The 19,239-nt window shown below is 40.3% G+C and overlaps 6 protein-coding genes across 10 annotated transcripts; 4 read left to right on the top strand and 2 right to left on the bottom strand.

Moving 5' to 3' along the window:
• Positions 1-1,115: 1,115 nt before the first annotated feature.
• Positions 1,116-7,149, top strand: LOC145234734 (uncharacterized). Its single transcript, XM_080099459.1, has 2 exons — positions 1,116-2,253; positions 7,092-7,149. Exon 1 carries the CDS (start codon positions 1,444-1,446, stop codon positions 2,251-2,253), a length of 810 nt encoding a protein of 269 aa, XP_079955585.1. The 5' UTR covers positions 1,116-1,443; the 3' UTR covers positions 7,092-7,149.
• LOC145234741 (uncharacterized) lies at positions 2,753-5,582 on the top strand. Its single transcript, XM_080099470.1, has 3 exons — positions 2,753-4,119; positions 4,420-4,646; positions 5,422-5,582. Exons 1-3 carry the CDS (start codon positions 2,768-2,770, stop codon positions 5,565-5,567), a joined length of 1,725 nt encoding a protein of 574 aa, XP_079955596.1. The 5' UTR covers positions 2,753-2,767; the 3' UTR covers positions 5,568-5,582.
• On the bottom strand, positions 5,456-8,827 carry LOC145234738 (uncharacterized). Of its 3 annotated transcripts, none has more exons than XM_080099465.1 (6): positions 8,605-8,827; positions 8,098-8,187; positions 7,123-7,376; positions 6,567-6,712; positions 5,913-6,026; positions 5,456-5,519 (listed from the first exon to the last, which is right to left on the bottom strand). In XM_080099465.1, exons 1-4 carry the CDS (start codon positions 8,667-8,669, stop codon positions 6,687-6,689), a joined length of 435 nt encoding a protein of 144 aa, XP_079955591.1. In that variant the 5' UTR covers positions 8,670-8,827; the 3' UTR covers positions 5,456-5,519; positions 5,913-6,026; positions 6,567-6,686. The 3 variants fall into 3 exon arrangements, with proteins under 3 accessions (XP_079955591.1, XP_079955593.1, XP_079955592.1); XM_080099467.1 differs by having other exon boundaries at positions 6,657-6,712; XM_080099466.1 differs by lacking the exon at positions 5,456-5,519 and adding an exon at positions 5,679-5,741.
• Positions 8,828-9,184: 357 nt separating this feature from the next.
• Positions 9,185-17,859, bottom strand: LOC145234737 (uncharacterized). Of its 3 annotated transcripts, none has more exons than XM_080099462.1 (6): positions 17,639-17,859; positions 17,132-17,221; positions 16,157-16,410; positions 15,601-15,746; positions 14,947-15,060; positions 14,490-14,553 (listed from the first exon to the last, which is right to left on the bottom strand). In XM_080099462.1, the coding sequence occupies exons 1-4, from the start codon at positions 17,701-17,703 to the stop codon at positions 15,721-15,723; spliced, it is 435 nt and encodes a 144-aa protein (XP_079955588.1). In that variant the 5' UTR covers positions 17,704-17,859; the 3' UTR covers positions 14,490-14,553; positions 14,947-15,060; positions 15,601-15,720. The 3 variants fall into 3 exon arrangements, with proteins under 3 accessions (XP_079955587.1, XP_079955588.1, XP_079955590.1); XM_080099464.1 differs by having other exon boundaries at positions 15,691-15,746; XM_080099461.1 differs by lacking the exons at positions 14,490-14,553; positions 14,947-15,060; positions 15,601-15,746 and adding exons at positions 9,185-9,256; positions 9,961-10,150 and having other exon boundaries at positions 17,639-17,858.
• LOC145234733 (uncharacterized) lies at positions 10,150-16,183 on the top strand. The gene is made up of 2 exons (XM_080099458.1): positions 10,150-11,287; positions 16,126-16,183. The coding sequence occupies exon 1, from the start codon at positions 10,478-10,480 to the stop codon at positions 11,285-11,287; it is 810 nt and encodes a 269-aa protein (XP_079955584.1). The 5' UTR covers positions 10,150-10,477; the 3' UTR covers positions 16,126-16,183.
• Positions 11,600-14,764, top strand: LOC145234740 (uncharacterized). Its single transcript, XM_080099469.1, has 2 exons — positions 11,600-13,680; positions 14,456-14,764. Exons 1-2 carry the CDS (start codon positions 11,802-11,804, stop codon positions 14,599-14,601), a joined length of 2,025 nt encoding a protein of 674 aa, XP_079955595.1. The 5' UTR covers positions 11,600-11,801; the 3' UTR covers positions 14,602-14,764.
• Positions 17,860-19,239: the final 1,380 nt, after the last annotated feature.

Below are 19,239 nucleotides of genomic sequence, written 5' to 3'. Positions count from 1 at the left end.
AAAGAATGCTGCAAATGAAAATATATTTGTCAGTTATTTCACAACTGAATGCACACAATTTAATAAGTTAAAAACTGATAATTTACGCAAAACGTCGTGAAAAAAATCTCTAATCCTCTCGCAAATGGAAATCTGGGGTGACACTAAAACGCTGAATGGGCGGAATGGAGGGCGGGACGTCGCGGGACGTCGTGAAAACCGCTAAATATCGGGTTAAATTGCTGACGGTTGGAGCTATTAAGGTTGGGATAAGGTTTTATAATAGAAAATCATTAAAAAAAATTCCGCCGAACACTACATTCCGCGCCCGAAACGTCCCGCCATCTCCCGCGACGTCCCGCCATAGCATTTTTGCCTAATGTCAGGAAATAGTTGAATAAGTTTTAGGCAGGGACATTTTTTGATTCATATACTATTATAAAACCTCAACCTAACCCTAATAGCACTAACCGTCAGCAATTTACCCGATATTGAGCGGTTTCCGCGACGTCCCGCCCATCCCGCCCATTCAGCGTTTTAGGTCACCCGAAATCTGTTTTAGGAATATAGACTTTTTATTCACTGCAATGAAGAATTTGAAACAGTTTTAGTTGGTTATTACCGCGCTATAGTTGTTGTCACTGTATTATACTACATTACACGATACAATAAGCATAAAATTTGACTGAAACAAACTTTATTTAACTAAAGCTACACTAAGCTGTCTGCAAAATCTCGACAAGTGTACCGCTACCACTAGCGGCGCATAGTGACAACTCAATATCTAATTGGTTCACAGAGAAACATAGAAATTTGCTTTATATCTTGGGTATGTAGTATCTATGCATTGGCGGTGTAGCGGTTACAACACTATTGTGCAATGTTTATGAAAACGATTGCATGTTATTTCGCAATAACGTTTCACACCACGAAATGGAAAAGTTTACCCTCATTTCTGCATAGACTAATGTTTATATTTCCGTTTCTATGGTAGTCATAAGTTATTTTCAGCCATTTTTCGGGTTCCAGAAAGATCTAACAGTAAACATAGTGTTTGTTCCATTGTGACACATGTTTCCGTCGATATTTGCAATGTTTCAGCAGTTGTGTTTCGTATTAGAGCGCGTCGTTTCCACCCTGTGAAAAAGCATATGGTGTTCACCAAAAGGCGCTATGGCATTATAAATTACATGGCTACCTTAAAATAAATAATATAAGGAATATGAGAAAAAGAATTCGTACACCGGCCAAGGTTTCACATTGTTATATAAGTGTAGACTTTGATGTTTTCGCCGTTCTATTTGTGCCTTCTATTTGTGGGTTCTATTTGTGGATGCTAAATTTGGTTTTATCTCACTGCTGTGGTTAGCTGGCCAAGAGCTAATCAACGATATCGCTTAAGACAAATAATCAAGAATACAGAGTGTTAATCAACTCTGTGTGTGCCTGATATTTGAGATAGTGATGAATCGTGCGAATTTGAGAGGCTCATTCCGACATAGAAACATCAGGTTCTCAAGACTCTTTAACTATACTAGACAGTACAGACAATCCAGAAATCGTGAGGAGGACGAAGAACAATTAAATCGTGTCCGCGATCACACACTGCAACTTTCTGCTGTCGCTAAGCGTGAGATAAATCGTTTAACTGTGGTTCAGAACGCAGTTCCAACCTTTGTCTGGAATTCTAACCATAGAGAGTTTGATTTGAAGTTCAAGCCTTGTTCTTTGGAGGAAGAGATCTCTTTAGTCGAATTCACAAGTGACCGAGATCAATATCTGGCTGAAGGTCTACGACGACGTTTGCAGGAGATAAGGTGTGAAATCTTCCAAGGCTTAATTGCAAGCACAGATCTTGAACAGGCTAGTTTCGGCAACAACCCAGACGAAATAAGTAAAGCAGTGAGACTCTATCAACGGGTTAATCGTGAGCAACTTGAGTGGATCACGCTAACGCACGCCGCACCTGCAAGGCCATTGTGGTTGCGTCCTAACGGAGAAGAATCTTGTGTCATCAATCTATCCATTCCCTTGAGACACCATAACTGCCGCCCAACAGGCTCTAAGGAGGCTGGTGCTTCAAACTGGTACCCCTATCCCAGAGGTTCGAACTTGCCAAGCTCGTTTCCCGAGCAAGCCGACGTTTTGGTCATCTACGAGGCTGTTGAGTCATCGTGGGAATCAGACGACGAAGTGCCACAGCATCTGGAATACCTGGTACAATCCATTCACATCTACGCATTCGCGTCATCGGATTTCATAACCCTTGCTTAAGTAAGTGTGCGCAGCATTTTCTGCACTTGAATCCTAACGATTTTCAGACATTTTAAACGTTGTGTGATAAAATTGATTTTGATTGAAGCTTTGTTCAAGCAATAATCATTTTGTGTATATACATTCATTCTAATTTAATTATAAATCTTAAAGTAAAGGAACTTGTGTCAAGTTAACAATCAAATAGCGCATGCAATACAGCCTGTGTGTTTTTCTGATTACATTTAATTTCACGTTTCACAAGAGCGGCTTTGTCTAAGCCGGAAACGTTTTTCTGTTCTGCAATACTAACATTTGTTGCTCTTATATATATATATTGGTTTGGTCTGGTTTCAACCGTTTCTATAGGGACTCAAACGTTTTCCCACACTAAGTTAAAAACACAACATTCACACTGTCAAAAATAGTTCGCTCAGTCACGCTAGGTCAGGGTTCAAAGGCCAAATCAAAGGGAAAATCTACGCCTGCACATAAAAAGTCAGCCCACGTGTACAATACTAGAAGCAAATCTAATATGGCAACTGCCAGTAACTCTGATGAATCTGCCAGTATCTTTGAAGCAAGTCAACAACAACAGCTGTCAGGAAATGACTTAACTAATGACGACATAGCACCAACACAGTCTGACCGCGCATCTCAGAATTTAAGCGGACCAGCATTATGCGGTTCTGCAAAATTTGTTGTTCCAGTTACTAATATGTCTACTAACATTCTACACCAAGAATTAGACACAATGCGTATGTCTGTGTTGAAAATCCCACCATTATGGTCTCATAAAAAAGATATTAAAACTTACTTCAAGGTTTTAGATAACTTCTTTGACACAAACAAGGTCATAGATGATAACGCACGCTTTTCGCTGTTGATAACCAGTTTCAATGACAAACAGACAGACAAGTTTCGTTCTGCTATTGTTCAAGCCTCAGACTCTGAGAAACCTTATGATTCAATTAAAGACTTAATGATTTCACAGCTGCAAAGTGGTGGAAAATCCTCTTGGATCCAGTTAATGAATGATATAACTTTCGACCCCAACAATGAATCAGCCTTTGAGTTGCTACAAAAATTATTATCTGTTTGTCCCAGAAAAGTGTCAGATGACCCAACCATAAAAGAACTAGTGGAAAACACATTCTTAAATCTACTTCCCACTCATGTCAGACCGCTAATAAGAGCTACGAAATTTGACACTCTTATGGACATGGCAAAATACTATGACCGTTATGTTGCCGGCGATTTCAGCGATAATAAGCCAACACAAGATGGAAAAAACTCTGAAGTAACACAACTTTCAGCAAAATTAGATGAAGTCTTAACACATATGTCCAGGGGACAGCAACCTTTCCGTCAGCAACGCTACTCAAACCAGCGATTTCAAAATGACAATAGACGACCAAATTTTCAACAAAACAATCAATTTCCACCGCGTTTTCAAGGAAATTATAGCCGTCAAAACTATTACAACCAGCAGCAATTCCAGCGAAACCAACAATTCAATCAACCGCGTTTCTGGGGACCCCCTAAACAGCAGCAAAGGCCAGAATACATTCCAACAGACACTCGTCCACAGCATGAAAGAAACCCTCAATTCACTCAAGCGAACCAGGAATACCGCCCTGGACGTCAAAATCCTAATCCACCAAACCTTTGCTACATACATGAACGCTACAAGGACAAAGCTTTCAAATGTTATGGTCCTCCATGCCCAAAATATCATGAAGGGTTACAGATTGCAATACCAAGACAAACTCTGAATGCTATTCAAACAATAGACAAGAACTTACCTCGTGTCAAAGATGTGCTTTCTAATACGGAGTTTTTGATTGACAGCGGCAGCGCAGGAAGCTTTATCCCAGCCAAAGCAGGTCTGAAACCACAAAAGGAGATGAGCAAATATACTACAGTATCTGGTCAGCCTATACAGTGTTTTGGAAAGTCATTACAGACGGTCGATATTGGTTTTGGTCCTGTTGAAGTAGAATTTGATCAAGTTGAAATCTCCTATCCTATTTTAGGTTTTGACTTTTAACAGGCACAAAATCTAAGTTTGAATCCACAAGGCGGGTTTTTGAAATGCAACACTACTGGAAAGCAGGTTAGCATAAGCCCAAAAGACAACCAATTGCTGCTTCAAGCCCCAGTCCTGCACAACAAAAAATATACTGACCTGTTAGCGAAATTTCCCGAGATAACTGCTGTCCCAAATTATCACCGTGAGCCCAAGCATCCGATAGTGGCCAGAATTCCGCTTCACCGGATGCCAGCAGTACAAAAGGCTAGGCGAGTCCGCCCGGAATATTTTGATCGCATGAAGAAGCAACTTGAAGACATGTGTAGACGAGGCATTCTCAGAAGAGCGCAATCTCAATTTGGCATGGCCATCCACTTAGTGGCTAAAAAAGGCACAGAAGATTTGCGAATTGTCTCAGATGCCCGTGTCTTGAACAGCTGCACGGAAAAGACAAACTATCCAATGCCGCGCCTAAGTCAATCATTTATTGCTCTACATGGATGCAAAATATTCAGTAAAGTCGATTTGAAGGAAGCTTTTTATCAGATAAAAATCGCGGAGGAACATCAACCCAGAACAGCAATTCGGACCCCCGTTGGTTGTTTTGTGTACCAGAGGTTACCGATGGGTTTAGTGAATAGCGCGAGTTTCATGTCCCAATTGCTTGATATGGCTCTGGAAGGCTTAACTAATGTGACTGGATACGTTGACGATTTATTAATTTACTCAAAGAATGAGGAAGAACACTTAGAGCATCTTAAACAGGTTTTCCAGCGCCTCAGTGATTTTGGCTTGTACATAAACCCTGCAAAATGCCAATTTGGCCGTGCGCAGATAACTTTCCTGGGCCACCTCATAGCGCCAACTGGGATCAGACCTATCCCATCAAAGGTACAAGCTATCACGGATTTTCCAAGACCAACTACAGTTAAACAAGTCCGTCGCTTTTGTGGAATGATAAACTTTTATGCGGCACATTTACCTAACATATCAGGCGTGCTAGCTCCCATATATGACCTATTAAAAGGCAACAGACGGAACAATAGCAGAGTCAATTGGCCACCAGAGGCACAAAAAGCATTTGAACGAGCAAAAGAACTTCTTATCCAACAAACTGAATTAGCTTTTCCTAACGCAAAAGCACAACTTTCACTCACCACAGATGCTTCGGATGTGGCCATGGGTGCAGTGTTGCATCAATCTTTTGAAGGAAAGGTACAACCTTTGGCTTTCTTTTCGAAAACGTTCTCAAAAACTGAAAGAAAATACAGTACATTCGACCGAGAGCTCACGGCGATTGTAATCGCACTCAAAAATTTCAGGCATTACTTAGAAGGATGTAATTTCAAGATTTACACCGACCATCGCCCCTTATGTTCTGCTATAGTAACAGGAAGGGACATCGCTAACAGACGACAAGCTCGTGCTCTTGCCTTCATTTCAGAGTTCACTTCTGACATTGAATATTTGCCAGGCGCTAAAAATACAGTAGCTGATTGTTTATCAAGGTCAAGCATTAATGCCATTTACCACCATGCAAACAAGCTAGACTATGAGACGATAGCTAAGGCTCAGGCCAATGACAGTGACTTGCAAGCCTTTTGCAATTCTGCTGAACATTCTTTAAACTTAAAATTACACAACTTACCAAACAGCAACCTCAAACTTATTTGTGATGAGAGCATTCCGGGATCACCTCGCCCTCTTCTTCCGCCAGGTTACAGGAAGCTCGCCTATGACTTGATCCACAACTTGAGCCATCCTGGAGTAAAACCAACAGTCAAATTAGTGGCTAAACGGTTTGTCTGGCCGGGATTAAAACGCGATGTAGTCACGTGGTCACGTTCATGCCAGGTTTGCCAGCGTACTAAAGTAATTCGTCATGTGAAGACGCCCTTTCAACGTTATCCTCCCGTAAGTCAGAAAGGCCAGCACATTAACATTGATCTAATTGGAAAGTTGAATGATTCTAACGGCCATTGTCACATTTTGGTCATGGTTGACCGGTTCACAAGACATATTGTGGCGGTACCATTAAAAGATGCTAAAACTTCTACCATAATAAATGCGTTTCTATACAATTACGTGAGTGTTTATGGGACGCCTTCCTATCTATCATCAGACAGAGGCTCCTCGTTTACTAATGAGGAATGGCAACAGGCCATGAACTTCTTGAATATTCAACATTTCACTACGTCAGCTTATTGCGCCAACGCGAACGGCGCAGTCGAACGAAAGAACAGAAACATAAAACGTGCTTTACGCAGCCTAGCAGAAAAAGGTGATTGGTACTACGCCCTACCTTTAGCCGTCCTGGCATTAAACGCAACACACAATGACGACTTGGGGGCATCCAGCTCCGAAATCATGTGGGGACAACAAATGAGATTACCTGGAACTTGTATAAATCCACCGGATCCATCTAGTGCCTCTCCTTCGGGTGAATTTCTGCGAGCACAAAGAAGATATTTCAACCAATTCAAGTATACACCAACACGGCTCCTTCACAACCAAGAGACCTTCATGGACCCGCGACTATACAGTTGCAGCCATGTGTTTATGCGAACAGATGCTAGAAAAGCTCCTTTAGACGGTGCTTATACCGGCCCTTTTGAAGTCTTGCAACGCAGAGCTAAATACTATACAATAATGCGTCACGGCAAACCTTACGTTGTTTCTTTAAATCGTTTGAAACCTGCAGAGCGTTTACTTGATTTTGTTCCAGATTTTTTAGAATCGCCAGATTCTCTAGCTCAGCCACTAACAAGCTGCACTAATGCGACTAATGAGCAACAGCAGTTAGATGACAATAATTCAACTTCTTTAGAGACAGAAGAAAAGATAGACCAATCACTCACCGAAAATGAGACGATCTCCCACTCCAGTCCACAACAAGAAACGCCCTCCTGTTCCTTTGATCTCCCGCAACCGCTTACAGATGACAACATCTCTCCAGTCTATAACAATCAAACTCCAGCAACGGAAATCAGCCAACCGAATCTCGATTTGGCACAATCTCACGATGAAATCAGTCATCCAGAACTCGACTTGGCAGAACCACAAAGCGAAATCACTCATCCAGAACGAGACTTCCAAACCGCAGACCAGCCACCTGAGCAATCAGAGGAAAGTCAGACAGACACAAGCATTGAAGTCTTACCCAATGAAGCCCAAGCAGCCCCAGCTCGCCCAAGAAGGAATACACAGCGCCCAAGCAGATATGACGACTACCTTGTTGAATCTGATTAGTCTACTACGAGTTAACAAATTGTACATATGTATATACATCTTATTTTCAGTTGTGCATTGCGTAAACCCGTCCCTACTCTACAATATGAATGTATGTTCCCATCAACAAGTCTACAAAAAGATATTTCGAGCAATAAACTCCAACTATTTTCAAGTCTACAAAAAGATATTTCGAGCAACGAGCTCCAACTATTTTCAAGTCTACAAAAAGATATTTCGAGCAACAAGCTCCAACTATTTTCAAGTCTACAAAAAGATATTTCGAGCAACAAGCTCCAACTATTTTCAAGTCTACAAAAAGATATTTCGAGCAACAAGCTCCAACTATTTTCAAGTCTACAAAAAGATATTTCGAGCAACAAGCTCCAACTATTTTCAAGTCTACAAAAAGACATTTCGAGCAACATGCTCCAACTATTTACAAGTCTACAAACGATATTTTTGAGTCCTACATTTACAACTCAGCCTAAACATTTAGAAGACAGCTGTCAGACATCTTATACTTTCAATGCCAATCTACACAAATAACGGCATTACTGGCTGGGGCCAGCGCGCATATTTCCCCAAGCCAGATATTATCCTACCTGAAGGGAAAGCCCATAGCAGCGATAACGCACGGCGACATACTCTTAGAGACCGCTTGTACCACATCAAAAATGCGTTTGTTGCGAAGTCTGCGAATAAAGAATAGCAATTACTTTGCTACAAGGCCTTTTTTCGTAAAAGTTCATGATGGCCACGTGAACAACGATGAAAAGACCTACCAACTTTATGACCAGAGTAATGTTTTCCCAGACCTAGTTTACAAGGAAACATTTCGGGCCAACCGAATGTTCACTTTCAAAGTTCATAATACTTATTACTTATTCGTCAATTATACTCTTGCAAGAGTCGAAACCAATATCCAACTACTTTCTCCTATTATCAAGATGATAAATGAATCTTTTCAATCTTATGATTTCGTTGAAGCGGCCCAGCTTCTCAAATATATACCTAGCGAAAATCGCGCATTATCGGACGTTCTAGCCGTCCTCTCAAGCACTCAACTAAACAACGAACGAATGAATGTTTTCTTCGACTCACAAACTAACCTTTCCACAGAAGGGGGAATTGATGACAAGGTTCTACCGCAAAATCTTCTCAAGTCAGCTTTCATCACCCTTTTATCTTCTGTGACCAGTCCTGCTGCAAATGCATTCCTCTCCTTCCTCGTTATCCAAGCTTTGTTCTGGGGAATAGCCTTGTCCTTGTTAACATTAAAGCATCTTTTTCAACGTATTCAACCAATAGCAAGACCAAAAATCAACCAGGCAGTTGCAGAATTACAACGCCACTGGAATTTACGTCATCAACAACAAAACAATGATGACGACACAAATAGTCAGTCTCAGGAAGCGATTAACACAGAACCAGAAGCCTGAAATACTGTTCCCAGACTAGTTGCTGAGCGAACAGCATATGTTACACTATACTATTAAACATTTCACACATTCAGCTAAGCCTGAACGTAATATTACTCTAGCCGTTTGACTGATCATACCACAACACATTAACTTTAACGTTTCACGTTTGTCATTCTGCTAGAATAGTCAACCAAAATTTTGCTTAGGGAAACCAATATATATATCTAATCCGTGAATATTACTAACCTTGTTTCTGCATGACAATTTCTTTTTGCATATATAAGTATTTCCTTGTTTTCGCCTTTCTCATTCAAGTGCAGAAACCCTTATTGTGTCTCCACTACAAAAATATATAATCAATGCTTGTATATAAGGCTAAAAACTCAAAATTCGAAACCGGTGGAGATTTCAATAACACACATTACTTGTTGTATGAATTTGCATTGTATTTTTCCGCCCATTCCTTTTTAACAATAGTGTAAAAGCAATATATTTATACAAGAATCGCATATACTTATAAAAAAAAAAAAAAAAAAAAAAATATATATATATATATATATATATATACATATATATCATAGCTATCAAACCGCATTATAATCGATAAAACATTCTTGTGTGCAATTTTATCAAATTATGTTTCGCCAGTCTATACTTATACATTATATTCTCTGTTTCCACCCTTGTTTTGACGACGTTTATTATTTTCCTTACGATATTTATTCTAAGAGCCGAAGAGTCATACCCTTATTGACAAGATATATAATTGTTATGTTCATTTTTCGTCTTTAATTGTGCATATTTTTCCCAACGTATAAATCCCCACGTAACAGCACCTACCGCCATCTATTGACCAATCTCTCTCGTCGCGTGTCGCTAACGACCATTAATATTGATAAAATGTGTTTTTCATTCAAACACATTGTGCACCCTTTTTTGGGGGGAGCTTTTTGTAGCGGTTACAACACTATTGTGCAATGTTTATGAAAACGATTGCATGTTATTTCGCAATAACGTTTCACACCACGAAATGGAAAAGTTTACCCTCATTTCTGCATAGACTAATGTTTATATTTCCGTTTCTATGGTAGTCATAAGTTATTTTCAGCCATTTTTCGGGTTCCAGAAAGATCTAACAGTAAACATAGTGTTTGTTCCATTGTGACACATGTTTCCGTCGATATTTGCAATGTTTCAGCAGTTGTGTTTCGTATTAGAGCGCGTCGTTTCCACCCTGTGAAAAAGCATATGGTGTTCACCAAAAGGCGCTATGGCATTATAAATTACATGGCTACCTTAAAATAAATAATATAAGGAATATGAGAAAAAGAATTCGTACACCGGCCAAGGTTTCACATTGTTATATAAGTGTAGACTTTGATGTTTTCGCCGTTCTATTTGTGCCTTCTATTTGTGGGTTCTATTTGTGGATGCTAAATTTGGTTTTATCTCACTGCTGTGGTTAGCTGGCCAAGAGCTAATCAACGATATCGCTTAAGACAAATAATCAAGAATACAGAGTGTTAATCAACTCTGTGTGTGCCTGATATTTGAGATAGTGATGAATCGTGCGAATTTGAGAGGCTCATTCCGACATAGAAACATCAGGTTCTCAAGACTCTTTAACTATACTAGACAGTACAGACAATCCAGAAATCGTGAGGAGGACGAAGAACAATTAAATCGTGTCCGCGATCACACACTGCAACTTTCTGCTGTCGCTAAGCGTGAGATAAATCGTTTAACTGTGGTTCAGAACGCAGTTCCAACCTTTGTCTGGAATTCTAACCATAGAGAGTTTGATTTGAAGTTCAAGCCTTGTTCTTTGGAGGAAGAGATCTCTTTAGTCGAATTCACAAGTGACCGAGATCAATATCTGGCTGAAGGTCTACGACGACGTTTGCAGGAGATAAGGTGTGAAATCTTCCAAGGCTTAATTGCAAGCACAGATCTTGAACAGGCTAGTTTCGGCAACAACCCAGACGAAATAAGTAAAGCAGTGAGACTCTATCAACGGGTTAATCGTGAGCAACTTGAGTGGATCACGCTAACGCACGCCGCACCTGCAAGGCCATTGTGGTTGCGTCCTAACGGAGAAGAATCTTGTGTCATCAATCTATCCATTCCCTTGAGACACCATAACTGCCGCCCAACAGGCTCTAAGGAGGCTGGTGCTTCAAACTGGTACCCCTATCCCAGAGGTTCGAACTTGCCAAGCTCGTTTCCCGAGCAAGCCGACGTTTTGGTCATCTACGAGGCTGTTGAGTCATCGTGGGAATCAGACGACGAAGTGCCACAGCATCTGGAATACCTGGTACAATCCATTCACATCTACGCATTCGCGTCATCGGATTTCATAACCCTTGCTTAAGTAAGTGTGCGCAGCATTTTCTGCACTTGAATCCTAACGATTTTCAGACATTTTAAACGTTGTGTGATAAAATTGATTTTGATTGAAGCTTTGTTCAAGCAATAATCATTTTGTGTATATACATTCATTCTAATTTAATTATAAATCTTAAAGTAAAGGAACTTGTGTCAAGTTAACAATCAAATAGCGCATGCAATACAGCCTGTGTGTTTTTCTGATTACATTTAATTTCACGTTTCACAAGAGCGGCTTTGTCTAAGCCGGAAACGTTTTTCTGTTCTGCAATACTAACATTTGTTGCTCTTATATATATATATTGGTTTGGTCTGGTTTCAACCGTTTCTATAGGGACTCAAACGTTTTCCCACACTAAGTTAAAAACACAACATTCACACTGTCAAAAATAGTTCGCTCAGTCACGCTAGGTCAGGGTTCAAAGGCCAAATCAAAGGGAAAATCTACGCCTGCACATAAAAAGTCAGCCCACGTGTACAATACTAGAAGCAAATCTAATATGGCAACTGCCAGTAACTCTGATGAATCTGCCAGTATCTTTGAAGCAAGTCAACAACAACAGCTGTCAGGAAATGACTTAACTAATGACGACATAGCACCAACACAGTCTGACCGCGCATCTCAGAATTTAAGCGGACCAGCATTATGCGGTTCTGCAAAATTTGTTGTTCCAGTTACTAATATGTCTACTAACATTCTACACCAAGAATTAGACACAATGCGTATGTCTGTGTTGAAAATCCCACCATTATGGTCTCATAAAAAAGATATTAAAACTTACTTCAAGGTTTTAGATAACTTCTTTGACACAAACAAGGTCATAGATGATAACGCACGCTTTTCGCTGTTGATAACCAGTTTCAATGACAAACAGACAGACAAGTTTCGTTCTGCTATTGTTCAAGCCTCAGACTCTGAGAAACCTTATGATTCAATTAAAGACTTAATGATTTCACAGCTGCAAAGTGGTGGAAAATCCTCTTGGATCCAGTTAATGAATGATATAACTTTCGACCCCAACAATGAATCAGCCTTTGAGTTGCTACAAAAATTATTATCTGTTTGTCCCAGAAAAGTGTCAGATGACCCAACCATAAAAGAACTAGTGGAAAACACATTCTTAAATCTACTTCCCACTCATGTCAGACCGCTAATAAGAGCTACGAAATTTGACACTCTTATGGACATGGCAAAATACTATGACCGTTATGTTGCCGGCGATTTCAGCGATAATAAGCCAACACAAGATGGAAAAAACTCTGAAGTAACACAACTTTCAGCAAAATTAGATGAAGTCTTAACACATATGTCCAGGGGACAGCAACCTTTCCGTCAGCAACGCTACTCAAACCAGCGATTTCAAAATGACAATAGACGACCAAATTTTCAACAAAACAATCAATTTCCACCGCGTTTTCAAGGAAATTATAGCCGTCAAAACTATTACAACCAGCAGCAATTCCAGCGAAACCAACAATTCAATCAACCGCGTTTCTGGGGACCCCCTAAACAGCAGCAAAGGCCAGAATACATTCCAACAGACACTCGTCCACAGCATGAAAGAAACCCTCAATTCACTCAAGCGAACCAGGAATACCGCCCTGGACGTCAAAATCCTAATCCACCAAACCTTTGCTACATACATGAACGCTACAAGGACAAAGCTTTCAAATGTTATGGTCCTCCATGCCCAAAATATCATGAAGGGTTACAGATTGCAATACCAAGACAAACTCTGAATGCTATTCAAACAATAGACAAGAACTTACCTCGTGTCAAAGATGTGCTTTCTAATACGGAGTTTTTGATTGACAGCGGCAGCGCAGGAAGCTTTATCCCAGCCAAAGCAGGTCTGAAACCACAAAAGGAGATGAGCAAATATACTACAGTATCTGGTCAGCCTATACAGTGTTTTGGAAAGTCATTACAGACGGTCGATATTGGTTTTGGTCCTGTTGAAGTAGAATTTGATCAAGTTGAAATCTCCTATCCTATTTTAGGTTTTGACTTTTTACAGGCACAAAATCTAAGTTTGAATCCACAAGGCGGGTTTTTGAAATGCAACACTACTGGAAAGCAGGTTAGCATAAGCCCAAAAGACAACCAATTGCTGCTTCAAGCCCCAGTCCTGCACAACAAAAAATATACTGACCTGTTAGCGAAATTTCCCGAGATAACTGCTGTCCCAAATTATCACCGTGAGCCCAAGCATCCGATAGTGGCCAGAATTCCGCTTCACCGGATGCCAGCAGTACAAAAGGCTAGGCGAGTCCGCCCGGAATATTTTGATCGCATGAAGAAGCAACTTGAAGACATGTGTAGACGAGGCATTCTCAGAAGAGCGCAATCTCAATTTGGCATGGCCATCCACTTAGTGGCTAAAAAAGGCACAGAAGATTTGCGAATTGTCTCAGATGCCCGTGTCTTGAACAGCTGCACGGAAAAGACAAACTATCCAATGCCGCGCCTAAGTCAATCATTTATTGCTCTACATGGATGCAAAATATTCAGTAAAGTCGATTTGAAGGAAGCTTTTTATCAGATAAAAATCGCGGAGGAACATCAACCCAGAACAGCAATTCGGACCCCCGTTGGTTGTTTTGTGTACCAGAGGTTACCGATGGGTTTAGTGAATAGCGCGAGTTTCATGTCCCAATTGCTTGATATGGCTCTGGAAGGCTTAACTAATGTGACTGGATACGTTGACGATTTATTAATTTACTCAAAGAATGAGGAAGAACACTTAGAGCATCTTAAACAGGTTTTCCAGCGCCTCAGTGATTTTGGCTTGTACATAAACCCTGCAAAATGCCAATTTGGCCGTGCGCAGATAACTTTCCTGGGCCACCTCATAGCGCCAACTGGGATCAGACCTATCCCATCAAAGGTACAAGCTATCACGGATTTTCCAAGACCAACTACAGTTAAACAAGTCCGTCGCTTTTGTGGAATGATAAACTTTTATGCGGCACATTTACCTAACATATCAGGCGTGCTAGCTCCCATATATGACCTATTAAAAGGCAACAGACGGAACAATAGCAGAGTCAATTGGCCACCAGAGGCACAAAAAGCATTTGAACGAGCAAAAGAACTTCTTATCCAACAAACTGAATTAGCTTTTCCTAACGCAAAAGCACAACTTTCACTCACCACAGATGCTTCGGATGTGGCCATGGGTGCAGTGTTGCATCAATCTTTTGAAGGAAAGGTACAACCTTTGGCTTTCTTTTCGAAAACGTTCTCAAAAACTGAAAGAAAATACAGTACATTCGACCGAGAGCTCACGGCGATTGTAATCGCACTCAAAAATTTCAGGCATTACTTAGAAGGATGTAATTTCAAGATTTACACCGACCATCGCCCCTTATGTTCTGCTATAGTAACAGGAAGGGACATCGCTAACAGACGACAAGCTCGTGCTCTTGCCTTCATTTCAGAGTTCACTTCTGACATTGAATATTTGCCAGGCGCTAAAAATACAGTAGCTGATTGTTTATCAAGGTCAAGCATTAATGCCATTTACCACCATGCAAACAAGCTAGACTATGAGACGATAGCTAAGGCTCAGGCCAATGACAGTGACTTGCAAGCCTTTTGCAATTCTGCTGAACATTCTTTAAACTTAAAATTACACAACTTACCAAACAGCAACCTCAAACTTATTTGTGATGAGAGCATTCCGGGATCACCTCGCCCTCTTCTTCCGCCAGGTTACAGGAAGCTCGCCTATGACTTGATCCACAACTTGAGCCATCCTGGAGTAAAACCAACAGTCAAATTAGTGGCTAAACGGTTTGTCTGGCCGGGATTAAAACGCGATGTAGTCACGTGGTCACGTTCATGCCAGGTTTGCCAGCGTACTAAAGTAATTCGTCATGTGAAGACGCCCTTTCAACGTTATCCTCCCGTAAGTCAGAAAGGCCAGCACATTAACATTGATCTAATTGGAAAGTTGAATGATTCTAACGGCCATTGTCACATTTTGGTCATGGTTGACCGGTTCACAAGACATATTGTGGCGGTACCATTAAAAGATGCTAAAACTTCTACCATAATAAATGCGTTTCTATACAATTACGTGAGTGTTTATGGGACGCCTTCCTATCTATCATCAGACAGAGGCTCCTCGTTTACTAATGAGGAATGGCAACAGGCCATGAACTTCTTGAATATTCAACATTTCACTACGTCAGCTTATTGCGCCAACGCGAACGGCGCAGTCGAACGAAAGAACAGAAACATAAAACGTGCTTTACGCAGCCTAGCAGAAAAAGGTGATTGGTACTACGCCCTACCTTTAGCCGTCCTGGCATTAAACGCAACACACAATGACGACTTGGGGGCATCCAGCTCCGAAATCATGTGGGGACAACAAATGAGATTACCTGGAACTTGTATAAATCCACCGGATCCATCTAGTGCCTCTCCTTCGGGTGAATTTCTGCGAGCACAAAGAAGATATTTCAACCAATTCAAGTATACACCAACACGGCTCCTTCACAACCAAGAGACCTTCATGGACCCGCGACTATACAGTTGCAGCCATGTGTTTATGCGAACAGATGCTAGAAAAGCTCCTTTAGACGGTGCTTATACCGGCCCTTTTGAAGTCTTGCAACGCAGAGCTAAATACTATACAATAATGCGTCACGGCAAACCTTACGTTGTTTCTTTAAATCGTTTGAAACCTGCAGAGCGTTTACTTGATTTTGTTCCAGATTTTTTAGAATCGCCAGATTCTCTAGCTCAGCCACTAACAAGCTGCACTAATGCGACTAATGAGCAACAGCAGTTAGATGACAATAATTCAACTTCTTTAGAGACAGAAGAAAAGATAGACCAATCACTCACCGAAAATGAGACGATCTCCCACTCCAGTCCACAACAAGAAACGCCCTCCTGTTCCTTTGATCTCCCGCAACCGCTTACAGATGACAACATCTCTCCAGTCTATAACAATCAAACTCCAGCAACGGAAATCAGCCAACCGAATCTCGATTTGGCACAATCTCACGATGAAATCAGTCATCCAGAACTCGACTTGGCAGAACCACAAAGCGAAATCACTCATCCAGAACGAGACTTCCAAACCGCAGACCAGCCACCTGAGCAATCAGAGGAAAGTCAGACAGACACAAGCATTGAAGTCTTACCCAATGAAGCCCAAGCAGCCCCAGCTCGCCCAAGAAGGAATACACAGCGCCCAAGCAGATATGACGACTACCTTGTTGAATCTGATTAGTCTACTACGAGTTAACAAATTGTACATATGTATATACATCTTATTTTCAGTTGTGCATTGCGTAAACCCGTCCCTACTCTACAATATGAATGTATGTTCCCATCAACAAGTCTACAAAAAGATATTTCGAGCAATAAACTCCAACTATTTTCAAGTCTACAAAAAGATATTTCGAGCAACGAGCTCCAACTATTTTCAAGTCTACAAAAAGATATTTCGAGCAACAAGCTCCAACTATTTTCAAGTCTACAAAAAGATATTTCGAGCAACAAGCTCCAACTATTTTCAAGTCTACAAAAAGATATTTCGAGCAACAAGCTCCAACTATTTTCAAGTCTACAAAAAGATATTTCGAGCAACAAGCTCCAACTATTTTCAAGTCTACAAAAAGACATTTCGAGCAACATGCTCCAACTATTTACAAGTCTACAAACGATATTTTTGAGTCCTACATTTACAACTCAGCCTAAACATTTAGAAGACAGCTGTCAGACATCTTATACTTTCAATGCCAATCTACACAAATAACGGCATTACTGGCTGGGGCCAGCGCGCATATTTCCCCAAGCCAGATATTATCCTACCTGAAGGGAAAGCCCATAGCAGCGATAACGCACGGCGACATACTCTTAGAGACCGCTTGTACCACATCAAAAATGCGTTTGTTGCGAAGTCTGCGAATAAAGAATAGCAATTACTTTGCTACAAGGCCTTTTTTCGTAAAAGTTCATGATGGCCACGTGAACAACGATGAAAAGACCTACCAACTTTATGACCAGAGTAATGTTTTCCCAGACCTAGTTTACAAGGAAACATTTCGGGCCAACCGAATGTTCACTTTCAAAGTTCATAATACTTATTACTTATTCGTCAATTATACTCTTGCAAGAGTCGAAACCAATATCCAACTACTTTCTCCTATTATCAAGATGATAAATGAATCTTTTCAATCTTATGATTTCGTTGAAGCGGCCCAGCTTCTCAAATATATACCTAGCGAAAATCGCGCATTATCGGACGTTCTAGCCGTCCTCTCAAGCACTCAACTAAACAACGAACGAATGAATGTTTTCTTCGACTCACAAACTAACCTTTCCACAGAAGGGGGAATTGATGACAAGGTTCTACCGCAAAATCTTCTCAAGTCAGCTTTCATCACCCTTTTATCTTCTGTGACCAGTCCTGCTGCAAATGCATTCCTCTCCTTCCTCGTTATCCAAGCTTTGTTCTGGGGAATAGCCTTGTCCTTGTTAACATTAAAGCATCTTTTTCAACGTATTCAACCAATAGCAAGACCAAAAATCAACCAGGCAGTTGCAGAATTACAACGCCACTGGAATTTACGTCATCAACAACAAAACAATGATGACGACACAAATAGTCAGTCTCAGGAAGCGATTAACACAGAACCAGAAGCCTGAAATACTGTTCCCAGACTAGTTGCTGAGCGAACAGCATATGTTACACTATACTATTAAACATTTCACACATTCAGCTAAGCCTGAACGTAATATTACTCTAGCCGTTTGACTGATCATACCACAACACATTAACTTTAACGTTTCACGTTTGTCATTCTGCTAGAATAGTCAACCAAAATTTTGCTTAGGGAAACCAATATATATATCTAATCCGTGAATATTACTAACCTTGTTTCTGCATGACAATTTCTTTTTGCATATATAAGTATTTCCTTGTTTTCGCCTTTCTCATTCAAGTGCAGAAACCCTTATTGTGTCTCCACTACAAAAATATATAATCAATGCTTGTATATAAGGCTAAAAACTCAAAATTCGAAACCGGTGGAGATTTCAATAACACACATTACTTGTTGTATGAATTTGCATTGTATTTTTCCGCCCATTCCTTTTTAACAATAGTGTAAAAGCAATATATTTATACAAGAATCGCATATACTTATAAAAAAAAAAAAAAAAAAAAAATATATATATATATATATATATATATATACATATATATCATAGCTATCAAACCGCATTATAATCGATAAAACATTCTTGTGTGCAATTTTATCAAATTATGTTTCGCCAGTCTATACTTATACATTATATTCTCTGTTTCCACCCTTGTTTTGACGACGTTTATTATTTTCCTTACGATATTTATTCTAAGAGCCGAAGAGTCATACCCTTATTGACAAGATATATAATTGTTATGTTCATTTTTCGTCTTTAATTGTGCATATTTTTCCCAACGTATAAATCCCCACGTAACAGCACCTACCGCCATCTATTGACCAATCTCTCTCGTCGCGTGTCGCTAACGACCATTAATATTGATAAAATGTGTTTTTCATTCAAACACATTGTGCACCCTTTTTTGGGGGGAGCTTTTTGTAGCGGTTACAACACTATTGTGCAATGTTTATGAAAACGATTGCATGTTATTTCGCAATAACGTTTCACACCACGAAATGGAAAAGTTTACCCTCATTTCTGCATAGACTAATGTTTATATTTCCGTTTCTATGGTAGTCATAAGTTATTTTCAGCCATTTTTCGGGTTCCAGAAAGATCTAACAGTAAACATAGTGTTTGTTCCATTGTGACACATGTTTCCGTCGATATTTGCAATGTTTCAGCAGTTGTGTTTCGTATTAGAGCGCGTCGTTTCCACCCTGTGAAAAAGCATATGGTGTTCACCAAAAGGCGCTATGGCATTATAAATTACA

Source organism: Phallusia mammillata, chromosome 6, assembly GCF_965637545.1.
Source record: "Phallusia mammillata chromosome 6, kaPhaMamm4.hap1.1, whole genome shotgun sequence".
NCBI lineage: Eukaryota > Metazoa > Chordata > Ascidiacea > Phlebobranchia > Ascidiidae > Phallusia > Phallusia mammillata.
This window is presented reverse-complemented; position numbering and strand designations above follow the sequence as displayed.

Coding starts and splice junctions, on each gene's coding strand:
- LOC145234734 (XM_080099459.1), top strand. CDS start 1,444: ATGAATCGTGCGAATTTGAGAGGCTCATTCCGACATAGAAACATCAGG.
- LOC145234741 (XM_080099470.1), top strand. CDS start 2,768: ATGGCAACTGCCAGTAACTCTGATGAATCTGCCAGTATCTTTGAAGCA. Junction 4,120..4,419: donor TTTATCCCAGCCAAAGCAGG/TCTGAAACCACA, acceptor AAAATATACTGA/CCTGTTAGCGAAATTTCCCG. Junction 4,647..5,421: donor CATGGCCATCCACTTAGTGG/CTAAAAAAGGCA, acceptor ACTTTCACTCAC/CACAGATGCTTCGGATGTGG.
- LOC145234738 (XM_080099465.1), bottom strand. CDS start 8,669: ATGAAAGCTGACTTGAGAAGATTTTGCGGTAGAACCTTGTCATCAATT. Junction 7,377..8,097: donor GCTATGGGCTTTCCCTTCAG/GTAGGATAATAT, acceptor CTGATTGCTCAG/GTGGCTGGTCTGCGGTTTGG. Junction 6,713..7,122: donor GGGAGATCGTCTCATTTTCG/GTGAGTGATTGG, acceptor TTGTGCTCGCAG/AAATTCACCCGAAGGAGAGG.
- LOC145234733 (XM_080099458.1), top strand. CDS start 10,478: ATGAATCGTGCGAATTTGAGAGGCTCATTCCGACATAGAAACATCAGG.
- LOC145234740 (XM_080099469.1), top strand. CDS start 11,802: ATGGCAACTGCCAGTAACTCTGATGAATCTGCCAGTATCTTTGAAGCA. Junction 13,681..14,455: donor CATGGCCATCCACTTAGTGG/CTAAAAAAGGCA, acceptor ACTTTCACTCAC/CACAGATGCTTCGGATGTGG.
- LOC145234737 (XM_080099461.1), bottom strand. CDS start 17,703: ATGAAAGCTGACTTGAGAAGATTTTGCGGTAGAACCTTGTCATCAATT. Junction 17,222..17,638: donor ATTCCCCCTTCTGTGGAAAG/GTTAGTTTGTGA, acceptor CTTTATTCGCAG/ACTTCGCAACAAACGCATTT. Junction 16,411..17,131: donor GCTATGGGCTTTCCCTTCAG/GTAGGATAATAT, acceptor CTGATTGCTCAG/GTGGCTGGTCTGCGGTTTGG.